This window comes from Sus scrofa, chromosome 9, assembly GCF_054392235.1.
Source record: "Sus scrofa isolate SSC_HxYL_T2T_F1_AM1 chromosome 9, Sscrofa_HxYL_maternal_Yorkshire_Landrace_v2.0, whole genome shotgun sequence".
In the NCBI taxonomy this organism is placed as follows: Eukaryota; Metazoa; Chordata; class Mammalia; order Artiodactyla; family Suidae; genus Sus; species Sus scrofa.
In genome coordinates, this window is record NC_139391.1 from 20,316,429 (window position 1) to 20,343,692 (window position 27,264).

Here is a 27,264-nt window from a genome sequence, read left to right on the forward strand (position 1 = left end):
AAAAATGCTTATTAGTAATGAGATCCTGCTGTATAGCACCGGGAACTATATGAAGTGACTTATGATGGCGCATGATGGAGGATAATGTGAAGAAAGAACGTATGTATGTATGTGTGACTGGGTCACTTTGCTGTACAGTACAAAATTGACAGAACGCTGTAAACCAGATATAATGGAAAAAATAAAAGCCATTTTTTAAAAAAAAGCTTATTTAAAAAGCCCAAAGAAAAACCCCAAATTTCTCCCAACAACATGTATTTTTTTCGATAGAGAATGCATATATTCAAGGTTATATAAAATATTATCTAAGTTAATCATATACTGGAAGCTAAAAAAACCTTCAAAAGATACTCTTACATAAAGAAGAATAATCTTAGAAGGGTTGAGCTACAAGAAGAAATAACAAATACACTGATGACACATTGGACAAATGTAAACACTGAATTTTACAAACAGTGTAACTTGTGGGGTTAAAAAATGTTTGACAATGTTAATAGTTAAAGCATGCTGAGTTCCTTCAAGAGGTGGGAAAAGATTTTGAATGTTTGATTTTTTTCTAAGCCACATACTAAGAAAATAGAAATAAGGTATATAATAGGGAGAATGAGACTCCAGAGCCAGAATTCCAGGATTCAAATCTCAGCCTTGTCATTTACTAGCTATGTGGCCTTGGGCAAATAACTTTTCTGTGCCCAGGGTTTTTTAAGAAACTTTTTTTAAAAAAAATCAGAACAATAAAAATACTAGTATCTAATTCACTGGGTTGTAGCAAATGTTATGTAAAGCCATTTAGATTTAGAACAGTGTCTAAAATGTAATTACTGCTAAGTTTTTTTTTTTGTTTTTTTTGTTTTTGTTTTTTTGTTTTTTTTTGGTCTTTTGTCTTTTGGGCTCTTCTAGGGCTGCTCCTGCGCGGCATTTGGAGGTTCCCAGGCTAGGGGTCTAATCAGAGCCTAAGCCAGGGCCACAGCAACGCGGTATCTGAGCTGGTTCTGCAACCTACACCACAGGTCAGGGCAACACTGGATCCTTAACCCACTGAGCAAGGCCACGGATTGAACCCGCAATCTCATGGTTCCTAGTTGGATTCGTTAACCACTGAGGCACTACAGGAGTTCCACTGCTAAGAAGTTTTAACCACAAGTACAAACTAATGAAACAGCGGAGGAAAATACGGATTTAGGGGAGGAAAAACCTAAATCCAAAAGAAATTTTTAAAATAATAAAAAAACAGAAATACGTCAAACGGCAAAAAGAACAAAAACAAATGCAACGACAGTAATAACAGCATTGTAATGTAAAACAAAATATTGTAAAAAAAATGTTTATGGACTAAGTTCTTCCGTTTAAAAGATAAAGCTTGTAAGACTGGATTAAAAAAAAAAAAAGCCTTAAATGACATAATTAAAACATGAAGCCAATGGAAGAAGATACAACAAGAGTCAAACGACGAGATTCCTCTTCCACTACCTGCCCTCCCCGCCCGTCTTGGTCCACCCTCTTCCAGGCTTCGTCCCCGACCCTCTCTCCACCCCAGGGTCCCGCTTCAGTCTCTTTTTACTTTCTAGAGTGAGCCCGGGAGGCAAGGACGCTTAAGCTGCCGCCCTTCTCCCAACACCTACCTTCTCTCTCCCGCGACGGCCGTGGTGACGTCGGTGGGGGGGCGGGCCTTATGCTTAAGTGCGTAAGTTCTTGACCCGCCCCGCCGCGATTGGTGAAGAGGCGCGCACGTCACACCGCCTATAAAAGGGAGGGCTTGTGACGCAAGAGCTCCCGGGCACGCGCCCATTGGCTCTCTCGAGGCCGAGCTCTGCAGAGCTCTGTGTTCCGCCGCCGCCGCCGCCGCCCCGCGACGACCAGTACTGCTTTCTCTTCTGCAGCCGACGCCCCGCTGCCGCCTGTGTCGCCGCCGCGGGACCGGCTGTATGATTAGGCCACAGTCTTTAATGAGTAAACTAAATCCTTCCTGTGGTGTTCTTGGTCACGCATTTATGGAGTTTTTGAAGGGCCCCGGAGACTACTGCCAGGCACAGCACGACCTTTATGAGGACAAGTGAACTGTAGAAATTCATTACTACTCCACCAGGAAGCCCCCATAGGTACGCTCCTCCTGGACACAGACGTGTGGGATTGAAATCAGAGCATTTTGCAAGAATTCCGACCTGGATGGGGTAAACCTCGGTGCTCTTCCTTTCCATTGACTCAGAATTGCTGAACTGAAGGATGGCTTCTTGTTAAGAGGGTTATTTCATTTCCTCTTACTCCCAACTTCATATCCAAGGCATTGAGAATTTCGAGTGGGGCATATTGGAGTAGACTTCAGTTTCTTTACATTTCTCCATTCAAAAGTTAAAGTTTTTTCCCCTGTAATCCTATCGAATGTTTTTTTAACGAAATTAACATGGCTCCACTGAACCGCCCAGCCCCTGTTGAAGTCACATACAGGAACATGAGATTTCTTATTACACACAATCCAACCAGTGCAACCTTAAACAGGTTTATAGAGGATCTTAAGAAATACGGAGTTACCACAATAGTAAGAGTATGTGAAGCAACTTACGACACTGCTCTTGTGGAGAAAGAAGGCATCCAGGTTCTGGATTGGCCTTTTGATGATGGTTCATCACCGTCTAACCAGATCGTTGATGATTGGTTAAGTCTTGTAAATGTTAAATTTCGTGAAGAACCAGGTTGCTGCATTGCTGTTCACTGTGTTGCAGGCCTTGGGAGAACTCCAGTGCTTGTTGCCCTGGCACTAATTGAAGGTGGAATGAAAAATGAAGAGGCAGTACAGTTTATAAGACAAAAGCGGCGCGGAGCTTTCAACAGCAAGCAACTTTTGTACTTGGAGAAATATCGTTCTAAAATGCGACTGCGCTTCAAAGACTCCAGTGGTCATAGAAACAGCTGTTGCATTCAATAAAACTTGGCTTCCTGATGCTGTTGCCTTGGAGGTGGAACTTGAGACAGGATTTAACTTATTGTACCTATTAGTCAATGTGTAGGCTTAACAGAATGACAAGTCTAATGAAGCCTCCATAGGAACACTGAAAAGCCACAAGCTTGACAGAATTGCAACCTCTGTGTTTGGCTTACTACTGTTCCCATGCCAGAAACAATATTTAAGAAATTGAGAGGTTAGGTACCAAAATACTCAGCACACTACTTGTATATTTTTAGTATCATGTAGAATTAAAATCCTAGGAATTATGAACAGCACCATAAACCATATGTGGTTTATTCAGTCATCTTGAACACGGCAAGTAGGAGCTAGATGGTTATTTGTCTACTCCTTTATGTTTACCACCTCACAGGTGTACCAGTACACCTGTTAGGTTTGTGCAACAAGTGATTTTGTTGGATTCTTACCAAGACTGATGGTGATTAATGCCTTCCTATAAATCTCATTTTGTGCTATTATGAAAACCTCCATTTTGCAATAAGTTACACATCTCTGGGTGCAAGTTCATGCAAGTTATACCACCATACAGAAGCATGTGTGTGTAATGTCTTCAGACAAAAAAGTCTTACAATTAATTCAATGTTTACACTTGGGATGCAGCTTTAGAGGGGAGGGCCTGAAGACAGAATGGGAGGAAGCTACAGAATATTTTTAGTAAAATCTTGCCTTTACTGGAGTTCCCATCATGGCTCAGTGAAACGAATCTGACTGGCATCCATGAGGATGCAGGTTCCATCCCTGGCCTTGCTCAGTGGGTTAAGGATCTGGCATTGCCATGAGCTGTAGTATAGGTCGCAGATGCGGCTCAGATCTGGCATTGCTGTGGCTGCGGTGTAGGCCAGTGGCTGCAGCTCTGACTCGATCCCTGGCCTGGGAACCACCATGTGCCTTGGTGGGGCACTAAGAAGACATGCACACACAAAAAGTCTTGCCTTTAACTTGTGTATGATGTATAGAAGAGGTCCTTTTATTTAGTAAACTTTTTTTTTTTTTTTTTTTTTTTGTCTTTTGTCTTTTTGTCTTTTGTTGTTGTTGCTATTTCCTGGGCCGCTCCCGCAGCATATGGAGGTTCCCAGGCTAGGGGTTGAATCGGAGCTGTAGCCACCGGCCTACGCCAGAGCCACAGCAATGCAGGATCCGAGCCGCATCTGCAACCTACACCACAGCTTACGGCAACGCCGGATCATTAACCCACTGAGCAAGGGCAGGGACCGAACCCGCAACCTCAGGGTTCCTAGTCGGATTCCTTAACCACTGCGCCACGACGGGAACTCCTATTTAGTAAACTTTTTAAAGGTAGAGATATTTTGTAGCCAAAACATTTCTTAATTATAACATTTCTGAAGGCCTTGTAATTTTTTGTCATACTTATTGGAAGTTGTTTATTAACCAATATTTTTGAAGTGTGATTTTTTTTTTTGCTTGTCTTTCCAACCAAAACAAAAGAGGGTTTCTACTGATGAACTAATCAGACATCTAATATTTAATGTTTCTGAATTGCGTAACTTAGTTGGATACTTGATACTTTGTTTTATTATGTAATTGATAAAAATGGTGGCATATATTAATGTTAGTTCAACCATATATTCATAGTGTCTTGGACTATAGTTCTGTGGGAGAAATAATTTGTCAGTATTCACTATTCATCAGCTAGTTCAAGAGCTTCAACATCTAAATAAATCATGAACTATAGGAAAGAGACAGATTTAAAACTAAGCAGGATGGTATAGCTGTGTTAATATTAGTAAAAGTGGAAGCAAAGTCATTACCAGAGATAAAGAAAATCATTAAAGTTTCAAAAGTTTCAATTCACCAGGAAGTTGTAACAATTCTAAATATTATGTATCAAATAACAGTTCAAAAATTATAAAGCAAATATGGAGAGAATTACAAGGAGAACTGAGTTTACCACAGTGATAGGAAATTTTACTATATTTCAAAAATCGAGTAGACAAAAATCAGTAAGGATACAGATTTGAACAAAACAAATAACAAGCCCTGATCCCGTGAACTATAAGAGGCATTGCATCCAACAGTGAGAATACATATACTTTTTAAGAGTGCATTAAATATTTTATTAAATTTGATTATATATTAGATCATACATAATTTAAGCAAGTTTTAAAATATTTGAGTAATTTCTGCCTACAATTCAGTTAGAAAAAAGTTAATAGTATTATTTGAAATTTTGAAAATCTAGAGACTTCCACTTCTAGATAGGATATAGTAGGTCCTGGCAGCCCAACACTCTCCCTGCCACAATCAGAAAAATAGGGATAAATTACAAAGATCACATGTTTAAAGACATGTGAGAGCTGTGAAAGCAGCAAGGACTAGGTGAATAGGAATCCCAGAGAGGCGGGGGCTCTCCTGAGGCGAGTGAATGGCCATTTTGTTTGCTGGGGGCATTTACTGATTCTGGACCTGGACTGAAGATCAGGCTTGGTTCTTGCAGAGGGTCTCTACTGAGGGAAAAACAAAAAACAAAAAACAAAAAAAAAACCCAACACAGTAAGGGTTTGATGGTCATGTGGAGCGGGTGCAACAGACTGGAAAATTGAGGAGCCTGGCTAGTTTCCTCATGTTGCAAATTGAGTTCCTTGTAAAACAGGTACTGAATCTGAGATTTGCATTTGGAGGCTTACCAGGGAATCATCAACACTTGTGAGGGAGCTGGAGAACCAGGACACTGCACAAATTTAACAGTCATACATACAGTTGCAACCGTGGCCTTAGCCAATGTCCCAGGGAGCTCTGAAGCTGAGATGGCCTTTTAGAGAAGTCCACAGTCGTAGCAAGGGGGTTGGACTTTTGGAATCAGCCGGTCATTGGATGCAGGCTGTTCCTGGAGATGAGGGCATAACCCTGGATGAAGCATTTTCCTTCAGTCAAGTGCAACTCCAAGGGAGGGATGCAGCTGTGAGCCTTCAGCAGATAATACTGGCAGCTGGAGGAATGAGTGTTCTAGAAGGATTTGGGGGGGTGCCAACACAGCATCCTCTAGATTAAATGACACTTGCTGAGTTCTAGGACTTTGTATGAGAGGCTGGGGAATTAGAAGGAAGATTTTTGTTTCCATTTTAAAAAGTTTTATTGAAGTATATAGTTGACTTACAATATTGAATTAATTTCTGCTGTACAGCAAAGGGATTGGGTTATAATATACACATCTCTATTCCCATAGAGGTTATCACAGAATATTAAGCAGATTTCTCTGTGTTATACACAGCAGGTCCCCATTGACCATCCATTCCACATACCACAGTGTGCACATGCTATTCCCAAGCTCCCAACCCCGCCTGCTTCCCCTTTGGTAACCACAGGTTTGTTTTTGAAGTCTATGAGTCTGTTTCTGTTTTGTAAATAAGTTCGTTTTATTATTTTTTAAAGAAGTTCCACTGGGTTAAAACAATCGTGCATTCCTGGGATAAATTCCACTTGTTCATTGTGTTTAATTCTTTTATGTTGCTGGGTTTGGTTTGCTAATAATACTTTGTTTAGGATTTTGCATTTATATTCATGAAGGATATTGGTCTGTAGTTTTCTTGTGTTTGTATTTTTATATGGCTTTGATATCAGGGTAATACCAGTATCATAGAATGACTTTAAAAGGGGTTCCTTCTATTTTCTGAAAGAGTTTGTGAAGGATTGGTATTATTTCTACTTTAAATATTTGATAAAATTTACCCATGAAGAATTCTGGGCCCAGGCTTTTCTTGGTAGAAAGATTCTTTTTGTCTTTTTTTGTATTTTCTATGGCATATGGAGGTTCCCAGGCTAGGGGTCTAATCGGAGCTGTAGCCACCGGCCTACACCAGAGCCACAGCAACGCGGGATCCGAGCCGTGTCTGCAACCTACACCACAGCTCCCAGCAACACTGGATCCTTAACCCACTGAGCGAGGCCAGGGATTGAACCCGCAATCTCATGGTTCCTAGTTGGATTCATTAACCACTGAGCCACGACGGGAACTCCAGTAGATTCATTCAATTTCTTTCTTTGTCGTAGGTCTATTGATTTCTGCTCTAATCTTTGCTTACTTTGAATTTTATTTGCTTTTCCTTTTCTAGTTTCTTGAGGAAGTTTATGTTATTGAGACTTTTTTCTTTTTTCCTGATATAGGTATTTAAAGCTATAAACCTCTAAGCACTGCTTTTGTTACAACTCATTAATTTTGATTTTTCTTTATTCAACATATATGTTACCTTGTGAGTTCTTTTTTTTTTTTTTGCACTTTGACTTATTTAAAAATATACTGTTTCATTTCCAAAGAGTTTGAAATTTCCCATTTTCTTATTTACCTTTGTTGATTCCTAATTTAATTATTTACTCTGCCCAGGGAGACTTTCTGGAGCCAAATGCATTTGAACTGTAATGATGAGTGATGTCTCCAGACAGAAAGCTGGGGTGAATTGAAACTTAAAGGGCAGAGAAGCAGAGGAAAGAACTTTCCAGGTAGAGACCAAGCCCGCGTAAGGGCCACCAGCCTGAAAGTACATGTGTTTAGTGCCAGCAAGATGTTCACTGTTGTTTGAACAAAGGAAATGTAATTTGTATCTTCCTTCTTTTTGTCTTGCTTAATTAGCATAGCTCAAGTTTGTTAACTTAATTGATCTTGTCAAATACCTTGGTTTGATTTCATGGATTTCTCCGCCTTTTTTTTTTTTTTTTTTTCCTATAACAGAGTTGGGGTGCCGAGGAAGTTGTGGGACAAAATGTAGAAAAGGTAATGGAAACGGCTCCCTGGTGCTCAGATTCCTGCTTCACTCATCAAACCCTCTTCTGAAGATGTTCTCATTAGCTATGAGTCCACAGATTATAGAAGAGGGATGTTTTCTCAGGATGTTCTTTCTTGGCTGAGCACCAGCACTAAGGAAGCAGATGTTGGAAGAACAAGACCCGGGTGAGAGCTGACTGATGTCTCTGCTAACTCTCTTCTAGGAGCCCAGCAGTCCACCCGGCCTGTCACTGAGAGGTGGCCATAGAGGACCCATTTATTGTGGGCGGTGGGATCCGGAGGCTGAGGAGTAGCAGGGGTGGGCAGTGGTCCACCATGGACCATTGTTTGCTGTGTTACAGGGTGAGAGGAGAGGTCGGCTGCTGCCATCCTGATAGATGTGAGCGATTTAGCGATCTTGATCGTGGGAGTCGCAGGCTCGTCTCCCCCACCCCACCCCATGGTGTGGGGGCTCTGCCGGACATGAGAGAGGTGAAGCTATGACTGAACTTGGCCTAAGAATCACTCAGGACAGACTGATGCCATTCTGTAAGAAGACTGCTCCAGTTTGCTGAATTAGTTCAGAGAGTGAAGCGTGGAAGAGAGTGTTCCGAAGCCAGGAAATGAAATCACGTCTTTCCTAGAATTCTCCAGGGTGCTCTTCCCTTCAAGGCCTCTCTTCCTTCCTACTCCTTGGTTTGCTGAGCCTCCCCACCAACATTTCTCTGGTTTTCCTTTTTTCTTTTTTTCTTTTTAGGGCCGCACCTATGGCATGTGGAAGTATCCCAGGCTAGGGATGGAATTAGAGCTATAGATGCCCCCCTATGCCACAGCCACAGCAACGCAGGATCCTTAACCCCCCAAGTGGAGCCAGGGATTGAAATCTCCTCCTCACGAAAGCTAGTTGGATTTGTAGACCACTGAGCCACAGTGGAAAGTCCTAGTTTTCCTTTTCATAATAACCAAAAAGGAATGCCTAGTACTTAACCCACAGGACGGTGACCATTTTTGACTAGTGAGCCGCCTCCAGCCACTCAGCCCTCACGCCCGTCTGGTCTTGCAGGAACTGTCTTCCTCTAACAGGGACTGAGCTCCCTGATGGGTGGGCCAAGCTTTCTGGCCAGTGGCTGCCCTTACATTCCTCATTTTACCATTAACCCTACCCATCCTTCACTCTTGGGACTCAGTACAAACACTGCCCTGCCCCGCCACCCCGGAGCCCTCTCTTATGTCATATGATATACCTCTCCCTTCTCTGAGCACTCGTGACCTTTATCTGCGGTTCTTTCACAGACTTACCACTTTCTGCCCTGTGGCAAAGTGAACTGTGTCCATATCTCATCTCCTCTTCTAGACCCTGGACTCTGTGAAGGCAGAGCTCTAGGCAGGATTCTAGATGTCCCACAGGTCTAGTTGGTAATAAACAGATGAAGAAATCCCTGGGAAGGAATTCAAGGCCTTCAGGGACAGGCCGTCATCCACTGTATGCCTAGGCATCTCCCTTCATACCAGAAAGTTCAAAGGAAAAACACAATGACAAGGATGGCCAGTTTGGATCCCATTTATAGTTCCAGTGTTACTTTGGGCTTCATCCAGCCCCCCATGAACCTCTGCAATTGCATCAGACATTCTGAACATTCATGGCTTCCTTGGGCCAAGTGTAGCTGTCCAGCGTAAAGGAGTCATAGTCTGGAGTATAGACCAGGGATCTTACAAAAGCCTCCTTGTCCTTGGGCTCTGGGTAGTAGGAGGCCAGGTTGTGTTTGTACGCGTAGTCGAGGACCTAGGGAAAAACACGTTTGACTGAGGAATTGGACCCAAGGAGGAACCTGCCTCAAGGCCCCTGCTTGGGGGCCCTGGAAGGAGAGTATTGCCTGAAGCACCATTCACATTCCTCTCATGAGCTGTGGCCCATGAAATCACTGGAGAGGAAGGGTCTAGAAAGCAAGCTGTGACACAGTGGAATAAACACTGGGCTAGGGTCAGGAGGCCTCAGGAGGCCTCAGGCTAAAGTCTACCTCTGCTTCCACCCGCCTGTGGGTCCTCAGCAGTGACATTATCCTAGCTGAGCCTCAGTTTCCTCATCTGTAAAGTGGGGGTCATGACAGCTTTCCCTGGCATGGTGGGAGAATAAAATTAGGGAGCAGGCAAAAGTGTTCACTACCTGGTATTTTTTCTCTCCCAAACATGGCTTGAAGAACAGCTTGGACACTGTTCTCTGGGTATTAGATTTGGCTTCGGAAAAGCATGAATCTAAACGTCCCCCAGAGGAAGGAAATGGACAGGGTGGAGCTGGACTATGAGCTGGACTGTTGGTCTTGAGGCTGACTCTGGATTCCACCCTGGACAGCTCTTGGGGAGCACACAGTGATGTGCAATGCATTTTCTGAAATTATTCTTAAAACTTAGAGAAAATGTACAATATATATTAATAGAAATATCAGTGTAATAAGCCCTCATGTATTCATCATCTGGCTTCAACAGTTATCAATGTTATTAGGTCATCTTTATTGCACCAAGTTCTTTTTTTTTTGTCTTTTGTTGTTGTTGTTGTTGCTATTTCTTGGGCCGCTCCCGCGGCATATGGAGATTCCCAGGCTAGGGGTTGAATCGGAGCTGTAGCCACCGGCCTATGCCAGAGCCACAGCAACGCAGGATCCGAGCCGCGTCTGCAACCTACACCACAGCTCACGGCAACGCCGGATCGTTAACCCACTGAGCAAGGGCAGGGACCGAACCCGCAACCTCATGGTTCCTAGTCGGATTCGTTAACCACTGCGCCACGACGGGAACTCCACCAAGTTCTAGTTCTTTGAAAACCCATCATCTCTGTATAATCTACTGGGTGACATTTTTACTTGGAGTATTCTGGGCGCCGGATCACCCCGTGGCCCAGCCGTTCTGAGAGGAAGGGGAGGCACGAGCATCTACACGCCAGAAAGGGGCCAAGTGTAGAGTTTTCCACTGTTCTCTTTAATCTTCTCCAAAACTCAGGGGGCGGGGAGCAGGATTACTGGCTCCTTTGGAAATGAAGGAAACTGAGGCTCAGGGAAGTGAAAGGACTGGCCTAAGGTGACTCTGCCCCTGATTGGCAGAGCTGGGACCCCACAGCCTGAGCTCTTTCCATGATGCTATGCGAGTTGACCTTTCTGTATAAATGAGCACTTATGATTCATTAAATAAAAATTCCACCCACATTCTGGTCCACAAGACTCTGGACTTTGCTGACCTTTCTGCCTGGCGTTTGAAGGGAAATCCAGGCACTTTCCCAGAATTGCCTTCGAGTGGGTGTTGGGGTGGGGCTCGAGCTTGTAACAGGCAAGAGTTTGTCACCCAGCCTCTGGGGTGCAGGAAGTACAGCCCCGGGAGCTCAGGATGTCTCCACGACTGCCACTCCCTTAGCCCCAAGTCACACAGAGAGATGGGTGTGAGCTCACTACCCCATTAAGGGCATAAGATGTCCCTTACTTTGATGGCGATTCTCAGAGACACGTCTCGGATGGTGCTGAGCGGTGGGTACAGTCTCCCCTGTGACAGATGCTGCTCCGAGACCTCTTGGGCAATTTGCTGGAGAGAGAGAACCGAGAATCAGCTGAGTTTCTGCCTTCCCAGAACATGCCCAACCCAGTACACCAGTGACTCACCTGGCCCCTCAGAGGTGGCCGGACACTGCATTTTCCACTGTCACCTGCTACCTCATGGCCCCTGGGGAGCTTAATGCTTGAGTTTAAGCAAGGACACATCCTTTCTGTCCTATGAGGCTGGCTGAGGATTAAAACAACACGAAGCTCCCTGACTGCTAAAGGAAAATCACTAAGGCCAAGATGAATAAACTCGTGACTTGCAAAGCAGACCCCGGATCTCCCCTTGGTTGGTCTAGCCTGTTGCACACGGATCCTTGAGCCCCTCACTGCCTGAGTTCCAGCAGCTCCCACTTGCCTAGTAACATCCTGGGCGTCCCGAAGCCATTGTGTCTCTCTGTATTCCAGGCGTGGCTTCTCCTTTCCAGCCCTGGCCCCCCAGTGAGCAAAGAAAGGCCACTTCTGCAGTGAGTGACATCACACATGGGCCTTAGGCTTCATCTGAATAAATGCCCTCAGCACACGGACCAGCATCTCCCACTGCTTCCCTCCCTGCATCAGAGCTTGTCTCTGAGAGCCAGCTGCCCCTCACCTGTGGTGTAGGCCAGTGGCTACAGCTCCAATTCAAACCCTAGCCTGGGAATCTCCATATGCTGTGGGTGCAGCCCTAAAGAGACAAAAACAGACAACCCCCTCCCCAAAACCCCAAAACTCAGACAAGAGGGACTGAGAATCAGAGCACCAAGATAAAGCCAGTGTGCACCAGGCTCGGCGGAGGCCAAGAGACCTTCAGGACACAACGTGAGGGGGAACCCGGTTCAGGAGGCTGCTCCTTGCGGAGCTGGACAGGGCTGCCTGGAAACCATCCTTGTGTCTTGCAGGTTTGAGGGGCTCACCAGTGCCATGGTGAGAGGGAGACACGTGTCAGAAATTACAGTAGAGCCTTTGGAGCTCTTTGGGAACATATTTAATATTTTTAAAATAGTTCTGATGAGCCTAACCTCCCAACAGAAGCATTTCTAGGCCTTGGTCTCTTCTGAGTGAGGATAAATGAGAAGCACCTGGCATTTGGTACCACGTGATGGATGTCAGCCCCTGTAACTTATTAACAACCTTATTATGAACGTGGGCTATCATTCTTTTTTTTCTTTTTTCTTTTCCTTTTTAGGTCCGCACTCATGGCGTATGGCAGTTCCCAGCCTAGGGATGGAACTGGAGCTACACCTGCCAGCCTACACCACAGCCATAGCAACACAGGATCTGAGCCGTGTCTGTGACCTACACCACAGCTCATGGCAATGCCAGATCCCCAACCCACTGAGCAAGGCCAGGGATTGAACCCGCAACCTCATGGATACTAGTTGGATTGTTTCCACTGCACCACAGTGGGAACTCCCTGGGCTGTCACTCTTAATGGATTCTTTGTTGTTTTCACCATGCCCAGGAAAGGACCCTTCTGGGAGTTTTTCTAGTACGACACCTGGAGCAGGTACACCCCCCGCATCGCCATGACATGGGTACTCAGAGCAGGCAAGCCAGACATGAAACCCATCCCTTTCTTTACAAAAAGCTGCCCTACCGGGGCTTATTTTGCTACCAGTTACTCCAGGGATGTGACAAACACCCATGGCTGGAAGAATCTACTGCTCATCATGGTCCGTGAGCCTACGGTTTCAGGTGGTTTTGATGGTATCACTGTTCTTGGCGCTCGTATGGGCATAGCTGGGAGGCCGGGAGCAGTGTTCCCTCACCGCCAGTGCCTCCTGCCCCCCCCCCACTGATTATCCCTTACTGCCCCCACCCCTTAAAAACCGTGTGTGTTTGCAGAGAAGTTCAAGCCTCCACATGACCTTGGGAAGAAACTGAGGTTCAAAACCTTTGGGGAACCATTGCTAGGGGTAAGGGCAGGTGGGTAAGAGAGACCAGAGAAGGAATCTCCAGGGGGCTGGTGGAGGGCCTGGTTGGCTCACAGCCGTACTGGGAGCACGGGGGGCGGGGGGGGGGGTGGGGGGGTGGCAGGGACAGTGGTACCTCTGCTGTCAGGAGGAAGATCTCGTCTGGGATGTGCCGGATCCCGCCAGCGATGACGCCCAGAGCCACTCCGGGGAACACGTAGGCGTTGTTTCCCTGCCCGGGAATGAAGGTCCTGCCATCTTCCAGGGTCACGCTTTTAAAAGGACTCCCACTGGCAAAGATCCCTCGGCCCTGGGAGCAGAAAGAAAACCAGAGACAGAGCTTGAAGAGAGGTTTCTGAAGTCACGGTGGCCGAGTCTCACCTCCCAAATGCTGAACCCGTCTCATCTCCTCCTAAATGCTCAGCCTCGTGCCGAGCACACTGCAGGTGCTGAGAGACACCTGTTCACTGGATCAGAAAGCTTAGCTCCCACTGAGTTACCTGGCTGCCAAGAAACTGCTGAAAGGGGAAGGTGCATCTTTTTAACTTGTCACCTCCCAAGAGGGCCAGCCCGGGACATGACAGTTATGCAAATGGCCTAGAGTCTCCGAGTGCATCGGGTTCTGGCCAGGGCTGTAAGGAGAGCTTTGAGGTAAGAGCCCGGGGCTTTGGAGCCAGACCTGAGTTTGAGGGCCAGCTCCATTCCTTTTTAGCTCTGTGACCCTGGGCAAGTGGCTTCATCTTTCTGACACTCAGTGGGCTTATCAGGGACGTGGGGAATTTTTTTTTCACCCTCACAGGGTTCCTCAGAGGTAATGTGACTATATCCTCTCAGCCTGGGGAAGGAAGGACTCCCCGCTGACCTCGGTGACCCGGTAGCACTTCTCAGCCGTGCACTCGGCCTTGCTGGTGGGGTTGCTCAGGGCAAAGATGATAGGGCGCTCGTGGAAGGAGGCCATGTCCCTCAGAATCTGCTCCGTGAAGGCTCCTGCGATGGCGGCAACACCTACAGGGAAAAGGGGGGTAGCGGGGATGCCTGCTCCTTACAGACCCCCACGCCTCTCCTGGTGGGGGCCGAGAGGGGACTAGGTACGACACAGAGGGGTCGCGAGTCTCGGGGGTGGCATCTGCCGTGGGGACAGAGGGAGGGGAAGAAGGGAGGGCCTTCCTGCTTGAGCTGGTGGAGACCTCCTGCTAATTCCTGAGGGAACCCTGGTCCGCATCGGTCCCTGCCCAGCTGAGAGGCACCTGCAAAGGTGTCCCAGGCCATTGTCCTTTAGAGGGGGCTGCCCCCCAGGACAGGGTGTGATGCCAGGGCCTCCCACGTGGGGAGGATGCTCATTTCATCCTGGTGAAAGAGACAGGCTGTGCTTTTCCACTTCACTGTATGATTCTACATCATGAAGCCCGGTTTGGAGCCTGAGTTACATGGTTTTCATTATTTATTTATCTATCTATCTATCTTTTTAGGGCCACACCTGTGGCACATGGAAATTCCAGGCTAGGGGTCAGATCAGAGCTGCAGCTGCCGGCCTGTGCCACAACCACAGAGACACCAGATCTGAGCCACATCTGTGACCTGCACTGCTGCGTGTGGCTATGTCGGATCCTTAACCCACTGAGCGAGGCCAGGGATCAAACCCACATCCTCACAGAGACTATGTTGGGTTCTCAACCTGCTGAGCAGGATGAGCAGGAACAGGAACACTTCCTGATGAACAGGAACTCATTTTTTTTAAATTATTTTTTTGGCTGCACCCGCGGCATAGAAAAGTTCCCGGGCCAGGGACTGAACCTGTGCCACAGCTGCCGCAACACCAGATCCTTAACCTGCTACATCACAAGGGAACTTCCAAGTTCTATGGTTTTCATACAGTAACAACTCAATAAAAGTTTGTAGCTACGAATTGACATGAAGGGAAAGAGCTGTGTTTCCATGGCTGCTTATGCTTCCTTGCTGAGCCTCTGTCTCACCTAAAAGGCAAGAGGGTTAGCTGGGTTGGGCGGTGGCCGCCCTCTCTTCCTACCTATGATGGCTGTGGGCTTCACCAGCCTCACCACCTCCTCGAGGGAGCTCACTTCAGGATGGTCCTGGGCAAACATCTCCTTCTCATGGTTCAGGTGGCTCCTCCCCTGCAGAGAAAGGAAGAACCCAATGCCGCTGTGGTAGAGACCCCTGGGCAGGGCGTGGATGCATCTGGAGACACGGGAGAGCATTTCCTGCAGAGCCCTGTGCCTTGGGGCTGGCCTCTTGATCAGAACCTAAGATGGAACCTAAAATTTTAAACATATGTGTGTTCTTTTAACCAAAACCACAGATGGAAAATTCATAAAGCCTTTCTTTGGGCTGCCAGGGTCATGGCTTTTTGAGCCAGGAGAGAAAGGCTCTGAGGACACACCTGAGTCTGACCAAGACTCTTGGCCCCACGACATATAGCACACAGCGCCAGCTAAGGGGTGGGGGCCCGAGTCACCCAGGGTCAGGGAGTTCATTGGAAGATATCTGATAAGAGGCATTCACCTCCCTAGAAATAATAAGCTGGGCTCCCAGACAGACTTGCAAAGGCTGGCTGCTCCCAGAGAGCTCCAGATTCCATCCATTTCTTCAAATAGGAGCCAGCAGGTGATAGGCTGGTCAACATTTCTTTTTTCTTTCTAGGGCCATACCTGTGGCATATGGAGGTTCCCAGGCTAGGGGTCAAATCGGAGCCATAGCTGCTGGCCTACACCGCAGCCAGAGCATCGTAGGATCTGAGCCGCATCTTTGACCTACACCACCCACAGCTCACGGCAATGCCGGATCCTTCACCCACTGAGTGAGGCCAGGGATGGAACCTGCATTCTCATGGATCCTAGTTGGGTTTGTTAACTGCTGAGCCACAAAGGGACCTCCAAAGGTCAGCATTTCTGATGACTCCTGTGGGTCAGCTGGCATCAGGAGGATCAGAGTGAAGACGGCAGCTCTGAGAGATCCTCAAGGAGGGGTGAGCTCAGCGGGGTGAGCAACGTGATGTTGAAGGGTGGGCAAGATGCAGTGTGGCAGCCTCCACCTGCGCCTGGACCCTGCTCTGGAATGATCTGGGCCATGAAGAGGCATCTCCAGGTCCCAGTTCCTTCTAGTGCCTTTATAGGGAACAATAGGAAGGCCCATTTCTGCTCAACCACTATTCTTTTTTTTTTTAAGGGTCGCACCTGTGGCATCTGGATGCTCCCAGGCTAGAGGTCAAATTGGAGCTGCAGCTGCCAGCCTATGCCACAGTCACAGCCATGTGGGATCCTTAACCCACTGAGGGGGCCAGGGACTGAGCCTGCATCCTCATGGATACTAGTTGGGCTCTTAACCCACGGAACCACAACGGGAACTCCTCAGCCACTACTCCTGTTTGAGACCCTCACGTTCCTCTCCTGACTTTTGAATCTCTCACTGACATTCCATGTTAGCGGAGTTCGGGGAATTAACACATGGAGCTCTGAGTGAAGTCCCACGGGAGGAGGTCCTCCCTCTGTGCCCCTCACCGCATCCCGGGCGGAAGCGGGACTGTCCCTCTCATTCACCCCTTTACTCCCACCTCAGACATCAATTATGGACTCACAACATGCCAGCCACCGACATGGAGACTCTACAGCCTCACGCGGAGGGAGACAAACGAAGGGGAAACAGCCCTACAAGGTGCTAATTGTAGTGCACGGAGCAGGGAGGGCTGTGTGAGCACAAAGGTAGGAAGCTCACTGAGACTTAGATGCTTGAGGAAAGCTGCTTGGAGGAGGGAACAGAGGACAAGGAGGAAGTAGACGGGGTTGAGGGCTGGGAGTGGAACGTGGAAAAAGAGAAGGGCATTCCAGGAACACAACAGCCCAGATGTGGAAGAGACAGAGCACGTTACTCCCGGACAACTGTGATTGACTGTGGTTGGAGGTTTGTGCAAGGCAGGAATGGGTGGGAGATGAGGCTGGAAGGAGCACACATGCACACATGTGCAGGTATATTCAAAGCTTTCGGACAAGAGCAATCAAGGCTACTTTGGGATGAGTCCCTTGCTCTGGAGATTAGGGTAGTGCCCTCCTTGGGCTCTTTATTCTGAGCAGGTTGCCCCCTGGGGGTCATTTCCAGTCCAATTCCAACAGCTGCAGGAGACAAGGAACCTCCAGGTCTGCAGACTGACAGTACCTTGACAATGAGCCCTCTGGAGTCCACCATCCAGATCTTCCTTGTGGCCTCTGCCTTGGGTACACCTTCTTTCTCTAGGGCCATGACAAGGAGGTGGGCGATGCCCATGGCTGCCTGCAAGGTGGATGTTTAGACAAAAGGCCAAAGCTGCTCAGCATTTATTAGGTGCTTCGCCCAGACCCTCCCTTCTTCCCCTGCTACTCCCAGGAGCCCAGTGAAGTCCTTTGCCTCAAGACACCCAGGCAGCTGCATTGATTACAGTGCATCTGTGCTGTTTCCTCTGAAGCCCAGAACACCTCCCCTCCCTGATGCTCCTCCACCCATTCTCATCCTCCTGGAACAACTGGAGAGGCCCTGATGGCACCTACCTCACCGGCACCTTGGAAAACAAACACGTGGTTGGAGAGCTTGTTCTTGGTGATTCGCAGAGCAGCCAGGATCCCTGCCACAGCAACGGAGGCTGTGCCTGCAAGAGGGTGGACTGAGATCAACCTCTAGCCACTGGATCCCACGCCCAAGGGAGGACCCTTGGCAGAGTCCCCCACACCTAGAACCGCTGGCAGAACAAACATCTTTCCTGGGTCCTTTCAGAGGTCAAGTCTTGCAGGCAAGCGGGTGTCAAGCAACTCTCTTTTGCCTGATACTCTCCATGCACTCTGTTATTTTGAGAAACAGCCTCTGGATTGTTGCCTGACCCTGGGGGAGCGGATCAGAGGATGAGATGCTGCTACCACCATCATTCATAAATGAAACAGCAAGGACAAATATAATGGAAGCCCAGATGAAGTGTGAGCTTCATAGAATGAATTGTTTGAGGGGTGAATGGATAAGACATATTAAAAATGAGTCCTTGGAGTTCCCATCATGGTGCAGCGGAAACTAATCCAACTAGGAACCATGAGGTTGCGGGTTCAATCCCTGGCCTCACCCAGTGCGTTAAGGATCCAGTGTTGCCATGAGCTGTGGTGTAGGTCACAGAAGCGGCTTGGATCCCGAGTTGCTGTGGCTGTGGCATAGGCCGGCAGCAACAGCTCTGATTAGACCCCTAGGCTCGGAACCTCCATATGCTGCAGGTGTAGCCCTAAAAAGACCAAAAAAAAAAAAAAAAGTCCACAAACTAACCATAAAACATTAGGTGACCACGTGACCTGAGCTACCTGTTTTCCAGCAAGTATAAGGTTGGAGGTGCCTGGGTAGCATAACCACCATCAGACGGTGTGAACATGTCTGCAGTAAGTTGCATGAGCAAGTGGCTCAGACTCATTTGACACATATTTTTCCTCTTCCTCAATCCACACCTAACTAAGAATTCCTCATGACCAGCTGACCAAAGAGGAAAATACTTGGGCCTGGTCTTCAGATTATTTATTCTTAAGAATATGGTGGCATCAGCCAGAAGTGTACGCTTGCAGCTTCACAGCTGCAATGAAAGGCAGCCCTAAAGGGAAATGGTGAAGTCAGTCTTCTCAATGGACACGACCCCCAGTCACAAACGTGGTTGTCCATTTTGGTCCAAGAGATGGCTAGACCTACACTGATTCATGGGCAGTTGCTGATGGTTTAGTTAGACAGTTAGGGACTTAGAAAGAACAAAAGAGTAAGACTAGTAATGAGGAAGTCTGGGGAAGGGTGTGTGGATGGAGTTCTCGGAAGAGGTAGAGTATGAAGATATTTGTGGCCCATGTGAAGCTCATCAAAGGCATAATGTGACTAGGTTCTCAATAATCAGGTGGACAAAATATCATGTCCTGTGCATGTCATTCAGCATTTTCTCCAAGCCAGCTAGGGTTTGCTCCATGAGCTCATGTGCAGAGTATCCACAGTGGCAAGGATGGAGCCTAATCTATGCATGGACTTCCTCTTCCTGAGGCTGCCTGTTATTGCACTGATGAATGACTGACCTGCCGATGGCAGAGATCAACACTGAGCTCTTGATATGATTCTCTCGGAGGACTACCCACCTGGCAGGAAGATGATTACACTGGACTTGTTCCATTACAGACAGGAAAGTGACTTGTGGGTACAAATTGTCTTTTCCTATCTATAATGCTCTGCCAGTGCCTTCCTTTCTAGATGTTTGGAATGCTGAGTCACCATCCTTATATATTCTAAACAACAAGGGTTCTCATCAAGGAATTCATTTCAATAGGCTCACACCCATGGAACTCAGTGGTCTTAACAAGTAATCTACCATCCAGGAGCTGATGACCGAATCGATCAGTAGGATGGGCTACTGAAGACTTACTTAAGACTCAGTTGGCGTAACCCCCTATGGAGATGGTGAGATTCTCTCTTAGAGGATGCAATACATGCTTTGACTTGGCAAACAATATTCTGTGCTCTTTTCCCCACAGCCAGGCTCTTTGCAGCCTGAATCTGGATATCAAGGGGTTGAAGCGAGAATGGCTCACCTCACTGTTCCACCTAATAAATCACTTGGAGAATTTGTGCTTCCTGTCTCTTCAATTTTGGGCTCTCCAAATTGGAGGTCTTGGCTCCCAAGGGACAAAGGCTTCCTTTAGGGTTCACAACACGTTCCGATTGAACTGGGAGCTGAGACTTCCACCTGGCCAACTGGTGCCATTTTTGCCATAAAACCAGTGGGCAAAGAAGAGGTGACTTTACTGGCTGTGCTTAAGTCGTCCTGATAACCGAGGGGAACCTAGGGACAGAGAGGACTATATCTGAGCCTAGGGGGGTCCTCTGGGGGGTGTCTGGTACTTCCATGCTCCACAGTAAACAGTAATCAACCCTATGGCAACTAAAGAGAGGCAGGCTAAGGACTCAGATCCTTCAGAAATGAAAGCTTGGGTCGTCCTACTAAGGCATCCTGACAAGCTGAGGTCTTGTCTGAGGACAAGAACACATGGAATGGGAGACTGAAAAAGACATTCACAAACATCATGCCTCATAACTGGATACAGAAATGAGGAAGGTAGCAGCCATGCTTATCTTATTCTTTGATTATCATGTGATTATATGCAAGAGTATTTATTCTTCCTTCTCCTTCCTTTTAATATTTTATAGAAGTTTTGTTGCAGGTTAACTCTACAATTTAGTCCTCAGATAACAGAATTTTCAAATGTGATTGTGACTGAGTTTTAAGAGTCATTAATCCTGCCTAGAGCTGGCTAGTATGACTATCTTCCAGAGATACATACGCCAACTGAAAAAAAAAGCACCCTGTGAGAGCTGTGAGAAAAGTTTTATTAGAGGCCTAATGAGGATTAAAAGCCAGGGAGACAGCCTCTCAAATAGCTCTGAGGAACTGCTCTGAAGAGGTGGGGGGGCGGGGAGTTTCCGTCTTGGCTCAGTGGAAATGAATCTGACTAGCATCCATGCGGACGCAAGTTCTATCCCTGACCTTGCTCAGTGGTTTAAGGATTCAGAGTTGCCATGAGCTGTGGTGTAGGTCACAGACGCACCTCGGATCTGGCTTTGCTGTGGCTGTGGTGTAGGTCAGTGGCTACAGCTTGGATTCAACCCCTAGCCTGGGAACCTCCACATCCCCTGGGTGCAGCCATAAAAAGACCAAAACAAAAACAAAAACAACAACAACAAAAAAGAGGTGGGAGGAGGTCAGTGTATATGTGATACTGGTGAACAGGGTATAACATTTTGGCAGAGGCTTGCTGCTAGTTATGGGGAGCATATGTCTCTGTTAATGATTCTACTGCTTTTCTAGATATGAGGAGATGCAATATATTGGGCTCTTAAAATCTTCTCCTGAAAATGTCCAGCTATCTGAAGTCCTGTTCTGCCTTTTTTTGCCCCCGGGCACAGAGTGCTCACTGCTGACCTCTGTCCTGATCTCCTTTCAGGGTGTGTGGAAGGCCAGCGACCACAGTGGCTAGTGACCTCATTCTCGTAGAACCAGGAGGCAGGTGAATTCTTTAGCTGGCAACTAAAATAACTGTAGAGACTGTGCCTCTTCCCATTTCAGGAAGAAGATGAAAATGTCTCCATTTGTTGGAAAGACAGTTGCATTTTATTAGGTGTTTTGTGAGAGTTGTTTTCGTTGCTGTCTGGAAACACCAATGTGTAGAATGGATGCTAAACAGCCAAAAAGGGTGGATTTCATCAATTATTGGGTAACTGAGCCTCCTTTGTCAGCAAACCACTTTCCAGCTTTACCAACTGGCTCTATGGTGGATTCTGCCAATAGGGGGCGCCAGAAGGCAACTGAAAGGCTAGATAAGCGAGGAAAGAACACATCATCCCTGCCTCATAAGACTTCTGGGTAAAATGCAGGCCACAAAGTTAAATTCAAATTTTAAATAAACATCTAACAAATTTTGTGTGTGTGTGCTCCATGAAATATTAGCATAAATATTCTAAAAGTTATTTGCCTGAAATTCAAATTTAACTGATCATCTGCATTTTGTTTTTGCTAAATTTGGCTACTCTATAGCCTTGGTTTTTCAACCTTACAGGAGCAGTTTGTTCTAGAAGTATGAGTTGAATCCAGTTTTCAGTTTATCCATAGCTTAGAGAACTAGCCTTGCATGGCCCTGCAGAGGCATGAACACTAGCCGGCTGTCACCTGGACCTTCCTGTCTTCCCCCAGCCTCAGGGGCGGTAGCAGGTCCTCAGTGTTTCTTTTTCGGCTTTTCAGTTCTTTAATGCATAATTCACAATTCTTTACGTCAAATTTTCTCTGTTAAAGAAACTGATGTGGACCCAACCATTTATGGCTCGTTAAAACTGTGCAAACGAGGAGTTCCCATCGTGGCGCAGCAGAAGGATTCCTAATGAATCCAACAAGGAATTCGATTAGACCCCTAGCCCGGGAACCTTCATGTGCTGCGGGAGTGGCTCTAAAAAGACAAAAGACAAAAAAAAAAAAAAAAAAAAACCCAAAACCCCCAAAACTGGGCAAATGAAAGAAATGGATAATAGCTATGGCTGGTGAGGGGACAGTGAAAAGGGACGACTTCCAGCACACATTCCATTTCCCTTTTTGGAAAACTACTTCCCAGTATAGACCAGAGGCATAAAATGTTTCTGCCCTTTGACCTCATGTTTCTACTTCTGGGAATCTATGTATGAAAAAATCCAAAAGGTATTTTGTAGGATATTTATAACACAGAATGACTGGAAATAACAAACATGTAACAAAAGAGTAATGGCTAAGAAAATGAGCTGAGAAAGAAATGAATCTGACTAGCATTGGAGAGGATGGAAGTTCGATCCCTGGCCTTGCTCAGTGGGTTAAGGATCCAGCACTGCCATGAGTTGTGGTATAAGTCCCAGATGCAGCTCAGATCCCACGTTGCTGTGGCTGTGGGGTAGGCCAGCAGCTATAGCTCCGATTTGACCCCTAGCCTGGGAACCTCCATATGCCCCAGGTGCAGCCCTAAAAACAGAGAGAGAGAGAGAGAGAGAGAGAGAGAGAGAGAGAGAGAGAGAGAGAGAAAGGTCATTATGAAGATGATGTAGCAACATAGAAAATGCTATGAAATTAGTAACTAACATCAGATGTTGTTCTAAGTGCTTTATATGTCTTGATGTAAAGTCATTTATTTAATCTTATCATCACCCCCATTTTACAGATTGGGAAAATAAGATATGGAGCAGTTTTCTGAATCGTCTAAAATCACATAACAGAGTAAGGCTTTGAAAGCAGGGAATCAAGCTCTAGGGCTTATGCTCTTCTCTTAACCCCTAAACTATGGATGCTTCATTGAGCTGGGTGAAAAAAAGACATTAAACAGTCTACATACCACGATTCTAAGTGTAACAAAATATACACACGGAATCTGGAAGGAGCTACAAAATACTAATGGTTACAGGGTGTGCGTAGGAGTGAACTTTCCATTTTCTATTTCCAGTTTTCCACTGGACAGCAGAGCAAGTTCTCTGCTCATCTGATTCTATTTTGGGACCACCTCCTGCCTCTTGCCTCCTGAAAGAAGATGCAAAGGACACCAGGGGGCGCCAAAGATATTTTATCAATGAACACCCTCCTCCCGCAAGACACTGCATTCTTGGGTCTTTGCCTTCTTGGATGTCAGGTATCTTTTGCGGCTAGAACCTGCAAGCTGAATAACAGCTTACCTGCAGAAATTCAGTGCTGGATAAAGAGCATGACATCCAACATTTGTAAAGATGGGGAAACAGGCCAGAGAGGCAGTGGCTGGCCTGTGTCCGTCACAAAGTTGGAAGAAATGCAGGTAAACCTGGGGTGCTCTTTCCACCCCTTCTGGGTCTATGCAGCTCAGACAGCCTTTCCTGACTCTAGAGTTGAAGGCAGTAGGTGTGGCGTTATAGGGTTTCCCTGGGGGAGAGCTGAGGGGCGGGCGGTAGGGGAGATGGAGGGCAGTGGATGTAACTGATCAGCTGTGACTCTGGAAGCGGTGGAAACACTGACGAATGGAAAATCTGATAGGAAAGAGTTGAAAACTTCAAAAGGATACAACAGCACCTGCCACTTATGAATGGCTCTCACCGTCGTGACCTTGGCTCTGTGCTACGTATGTGCTTGCCTGCATTTATTTGCTCATGTGACCTTTACCACAACTCTAGCAAACAGCTATGATCTGAGCTCCCCTCCTTTTCTTCCCCCCCTCAGAAGGGAAACGTGAAGTTCAAGGAAAAAAAACAACATCCAGGAGAGAAGAGAATTCTCTCAGCGTCAAATCTATAACACCTCTGCCCCCAATCCGTATGCCTTGCCTTTCCTCCTGCTACATGGATGGATGGTCCCTGCTCTTAGACAGGGCCCTCTCCAGGTGTGTGCTGGGCCTCGTCATGTTTACCTACTCAAGGAATCTGTTTGGTAACTCTCTCTCCTTTTTTCCTGCCTCCTCACCTCTCTTAGATCACTGCCATCAGCATACAGACAGGTCAGAAAGGTCCCACCCCTAAAAAGCCTCCTCCTGACTCTACGTCATTCCTACTCTGTTTCTTACTTCCCTTTATAGCCAGATTCTTCTAAAGAGCTGAATATACTCAGTGCCTCTGTTTCCTTTCTCCTTGGTCTCCCTGAAACCCAGTCCCAACAAGTGATGCTCCCCAGGACCTCCGCCTTGCCCAGGGCCAGTGGTCAGTCCTCAGCCCCCTCTTCCTGACCTCTCAGCAGCATTTGGTACTGGTGTTCTTTCTCTCCTTTGGGAAGCTCGGCACTTGGCGTCTGGGAGCCCACACTCATGGGCTACATCCTATTCTCCTTTCTGGGATCTTTCTCTGAGAGCATCCGCTGAAGTGACAAGTTACCTGAATCACAGTCTGGAACTCGAGAGGGGAAAGAGCAGTTTATAAATCACACATTATAAAGCTTGGCAAATAAGTTATCTCCATCATCCCCTTTCATTTGGAGGAGGAGGGTTTTGGGTAATAGATGAGGGATTTAAACACCAACAGGAAGGAAGCTGCTCAGCTTTCTGAAGGAAACCACCTGGAGCAGCTGGGGGTCCAGAGATGTGTCAAAACATGGCTTGTGCCCACCCGCAGCTGAAGGCATGACTGTTTGCTCCTCATTCATGAGGAAAGAAAAACAAATTTTCCTTTTCAGAAGGAGTTTTCCATAACTGCATTTCCTGCCAACTGAGGACTGGAGGTTGCAGGTTCAGGAAACAGCACAAAAGGACAGGCTGAAAATGTAGATTCTATCCTGCTTTTAAGAGTCCCATTTGACAGAGTTAAAGGAGTTTCCATTCTAAGCCACAGATTATCAGAGCAAAGGGAAAGGCTGGCTTTTTCTCAGGTGAGGCAGGCCTGTTGTCTTAGAAGGTAAGATGGACAGGAATTAGGCTCAGCCGGGGTCTGGCCAAGATGACTTTGGAGGCTGGGAGCTGTGGGTGTCCTTTGGTATAAGGTCAGGCCCACTTTTATGATTGCAGAGTTACGTGCCCACAGCAGTCAGCTATGCTCCCTTGTTCCCGAGCATATGCTGAGAGTGCTCTGGGGCTCCACTGGCTGCACGGATATCGAGGCCTTCGGTTTATGAAGGCCTTGTGCAGAGGGGTTGATGGCACAGATGCTCAGAAAATTCCAGCTCCCCTTACCGGAGGCCAAGCCAAGACCTTCTAGATGACGTCAACCCTACTTCTGCGTCATGAGGGGAATTGTCTGGAGCCTTTGGACTCTCAAGAAGGCAGTGTCTGACCCATGACGAAGGCAGGGTTAGGCCTCTTCTGCCACAATTTAGAAGAAACCAGAAGGAGTAATTACTGTCTTCCTGGCTTCTGTGGGGATTTCACTGATGCCACAGGCTCCGGGGGTGGTCTCGGAGGAGCCAGGATTAGACGCACGAGGAGACCCCTGGGAACCTCAGGGGTGGGACAGCCCCTAAGTGAAGAACTGTCTCAGAGCACAGGACTAAGTGAAAAAGGAAGGTTGTGGGGACTGGGAGAGATGCGGTTGAAGAGCCGAGGGGAGGTTTTGCTGAGGGGGAGAGAGAGCGGATACACCAGGCCTGCTCCTCAGTGGGTGGGGGAGGGGAGGGGCAGCAGCCCCCTGACAGCTGGAAGGCGCCCCTGTGGTCTGGTAAACTGGACAGAGCAGCTGGACAAAGACGTGGGAGCTGGGCCGCTCCTCTCCATCTGCCCCTCTCCCACCGTGGCATTTGAGCCCTGGGGTATTTGGAAGTATTCGCAAAGCGGGCAACCACCACCCAACGTCACTCCCAGGTCCTCTTGGAGCCTGGGAACCAGGACTGGCCCTGGGTGCAGTGTCCTCGGGGAGGCGGGGCTTGAGTCCTTACAGACAAAGAAAAATCAGCCAATAGCAGGAGAGAGATTGAGGCAGAGGGACCGGCACATGCAGCAAATTCACAGAACTGAGAAATTCCGTGGGCTGGAAGCATAGGGGCCGTGTGAAAAGTGGTCAGAGAGGAGGTGGGGTTCCTCCTCCCTCTGCAGGCTCCCCAGTCCTGCGCTCACATGGATCCCTCTCCTCACCTCCACCAAAGCCTCACTGGTTGGTCTCAACCTTTCCTCCCTCCCATTCCTACGTACTGATGCCTCCTGTGCCCCAGAGGTATCAGTATTGGTGCCGGACTGAGTACAGTCACATGCTTGTCCCTGACTCTGCATCACTAAAGCCCTCACAACCACCTGGTGCCATAAACAGGGGGGACGATGGAAACATTTAGCAAACAGGCATACGCTGCATCCGGCCACAATTGATGCTGGCCTTAGAAAAGCGTCCTGGGGCGGGGGGGGACAAAAAAAGCATCCTGGTCTTTCTGGCAGTACTGGACGAGTGTCATTCACAGCTGGGAACCCCATCCTGTCCATTCTACAGACAAGGAGAAGAGGGCTGTGAGGATTTAAGCCACTCGGCCAAAGCCCTGAAGCCGAAAAGCGGGGATTCAGACCGAGGCGTGTCTCTATCCCACGTCTGACTCACAAATGAAAACTGGAAAGTCTGAGGGGTGGCGATGGCCTGATATGGCACACAGGCGCCCTGAGGGCTGTGGGCTGACAGGAACGGAGCAGGACTTGGGGGCAGCACAGGTCCAGGGAGGGCTGTGGGGTGGGAGGACGCTCTGGGGCTGACAAACTCGCTGGGCTTTCCTGTTCTGGGTACTATGTGGGCAGCAGCAGCGGAGGCTGGGGGCCTGTGCTCACCAGGCCAGCAGCGTCCTGGACCTGGCTTCCTGGAAGGACACAGCTGGCCTGCCCTCCAATGCCATCATCCCAGCTGCTGTTCCCCTTCGAGATCTTTCTCGCCTCCCCTAGAGCAGGGATGTTTCTCTGATCCCAGCTGAACCAACAAAAGTCACCTGAGCCTCTTGCCTTTTCCAAAATTCCTGAAGGAGCCGTCAGCAACAAGCCAGTGCCCCAGGCAGCCTTGACCGCTATGAAGCAGCCTGTGGCAGCAGAGGCACTCCTCCCCCCACTATACCCTCCAAAGCCGCCACCCGGTGGTTGGTGTTGGGCTGGTGACTCCCTGGAGTGTGGAGCAGCAGGATGGGGTGGGGGACAGTTCAAGTCACAT

At 47.8% G+C, this 27,264-nt stretch overlaps 2 protein-coding genes, 1 long non-coding RNA gene and 1 pseudogene across 17 annotated transcripts in view; 3 read left to right on the plus strand and 1 right to left on the minus strand.

The window, feature by feature from the left end:
• CCDC81 (coiled-coil domain containing 81) overlaps positions 1 to 10,876 on the plus strand; it is a 74,643-nt gene extending 63,767 nt beyond the window's left edge. For 3 of the 5 annotated variants that reach the window (XR_014814839.1, XR_014814840.1, XR_014814845.1), the window contains 3 exons: positions 7,302 to 7,417; positions 7,647 to 10,198; positions 10,482 to 10,876. The gene's annotated coding sequence lies outside the window, so the exon portion shown is untranslated. The remainder of the gene's footprint in view (positions 1 to 7,301; positions 7,418 to 7,646; positions 10,199 to 10,481) is intronic. The other 2 variants (XR_014814841.1, XR_014814842.1) reach the window with 1 other exon arrangement.
• On the plus strand, positions 1,782 to 7,233 carry LOC146399773 (uncharacterized). The gene has a single exon (XR_014814854.1). It is a non-coding gene; the product is annotated as an uncharacterized LOC146399773 (long non-coding RNA).
• LOC100521853 (protein tyrosine phosphatase type IVA 1 pseudogene) lies at positions 2,402 to 2,960 on the plus strand (annotated as a pseudogene). The gene has a single exon (XR_014814851.1). The product of XR_014814851.1 is annotated as a protein tyrosine phosphatase type IVA 1 pseudogene (transcript).
• Positions 9,225 to 27,264, minus strand: part of ME3 (malic enzyme 3) — a 316,923-nt gene continuing 298,883 nt past the window's right edge. For all 10 annotated transcript variants that reach the window (XM_084974338.1, XM_084974331.1, XM_084974339.1 and 7 more), the window contains 7 exon segments: positions 17,691 to 17,788; positions 17,323 to 17,436; positions 15,182 to 15,287; positions 14,018 to 14,160; positions 13,292 to 13,465; positions 11,148 to 11,246; positions 9,225 to 9,462 (listed from right to left, as the gene is read on the minus strand). In XM_084974338.1, the coding sequence (XP_084830464.1) occupies positions 9,301 to 9,462; positions 11,148 to 11,246; positions 13,292 to 13,465; positions 14,018 to 14,160; positions 15,182 to 15,287; positions 17,323 to 17,436; positions 17,691 to 17,788 (896 nt within the window). In that variant the 3' untranslated portion in view covers positions 9,225 to 9,300.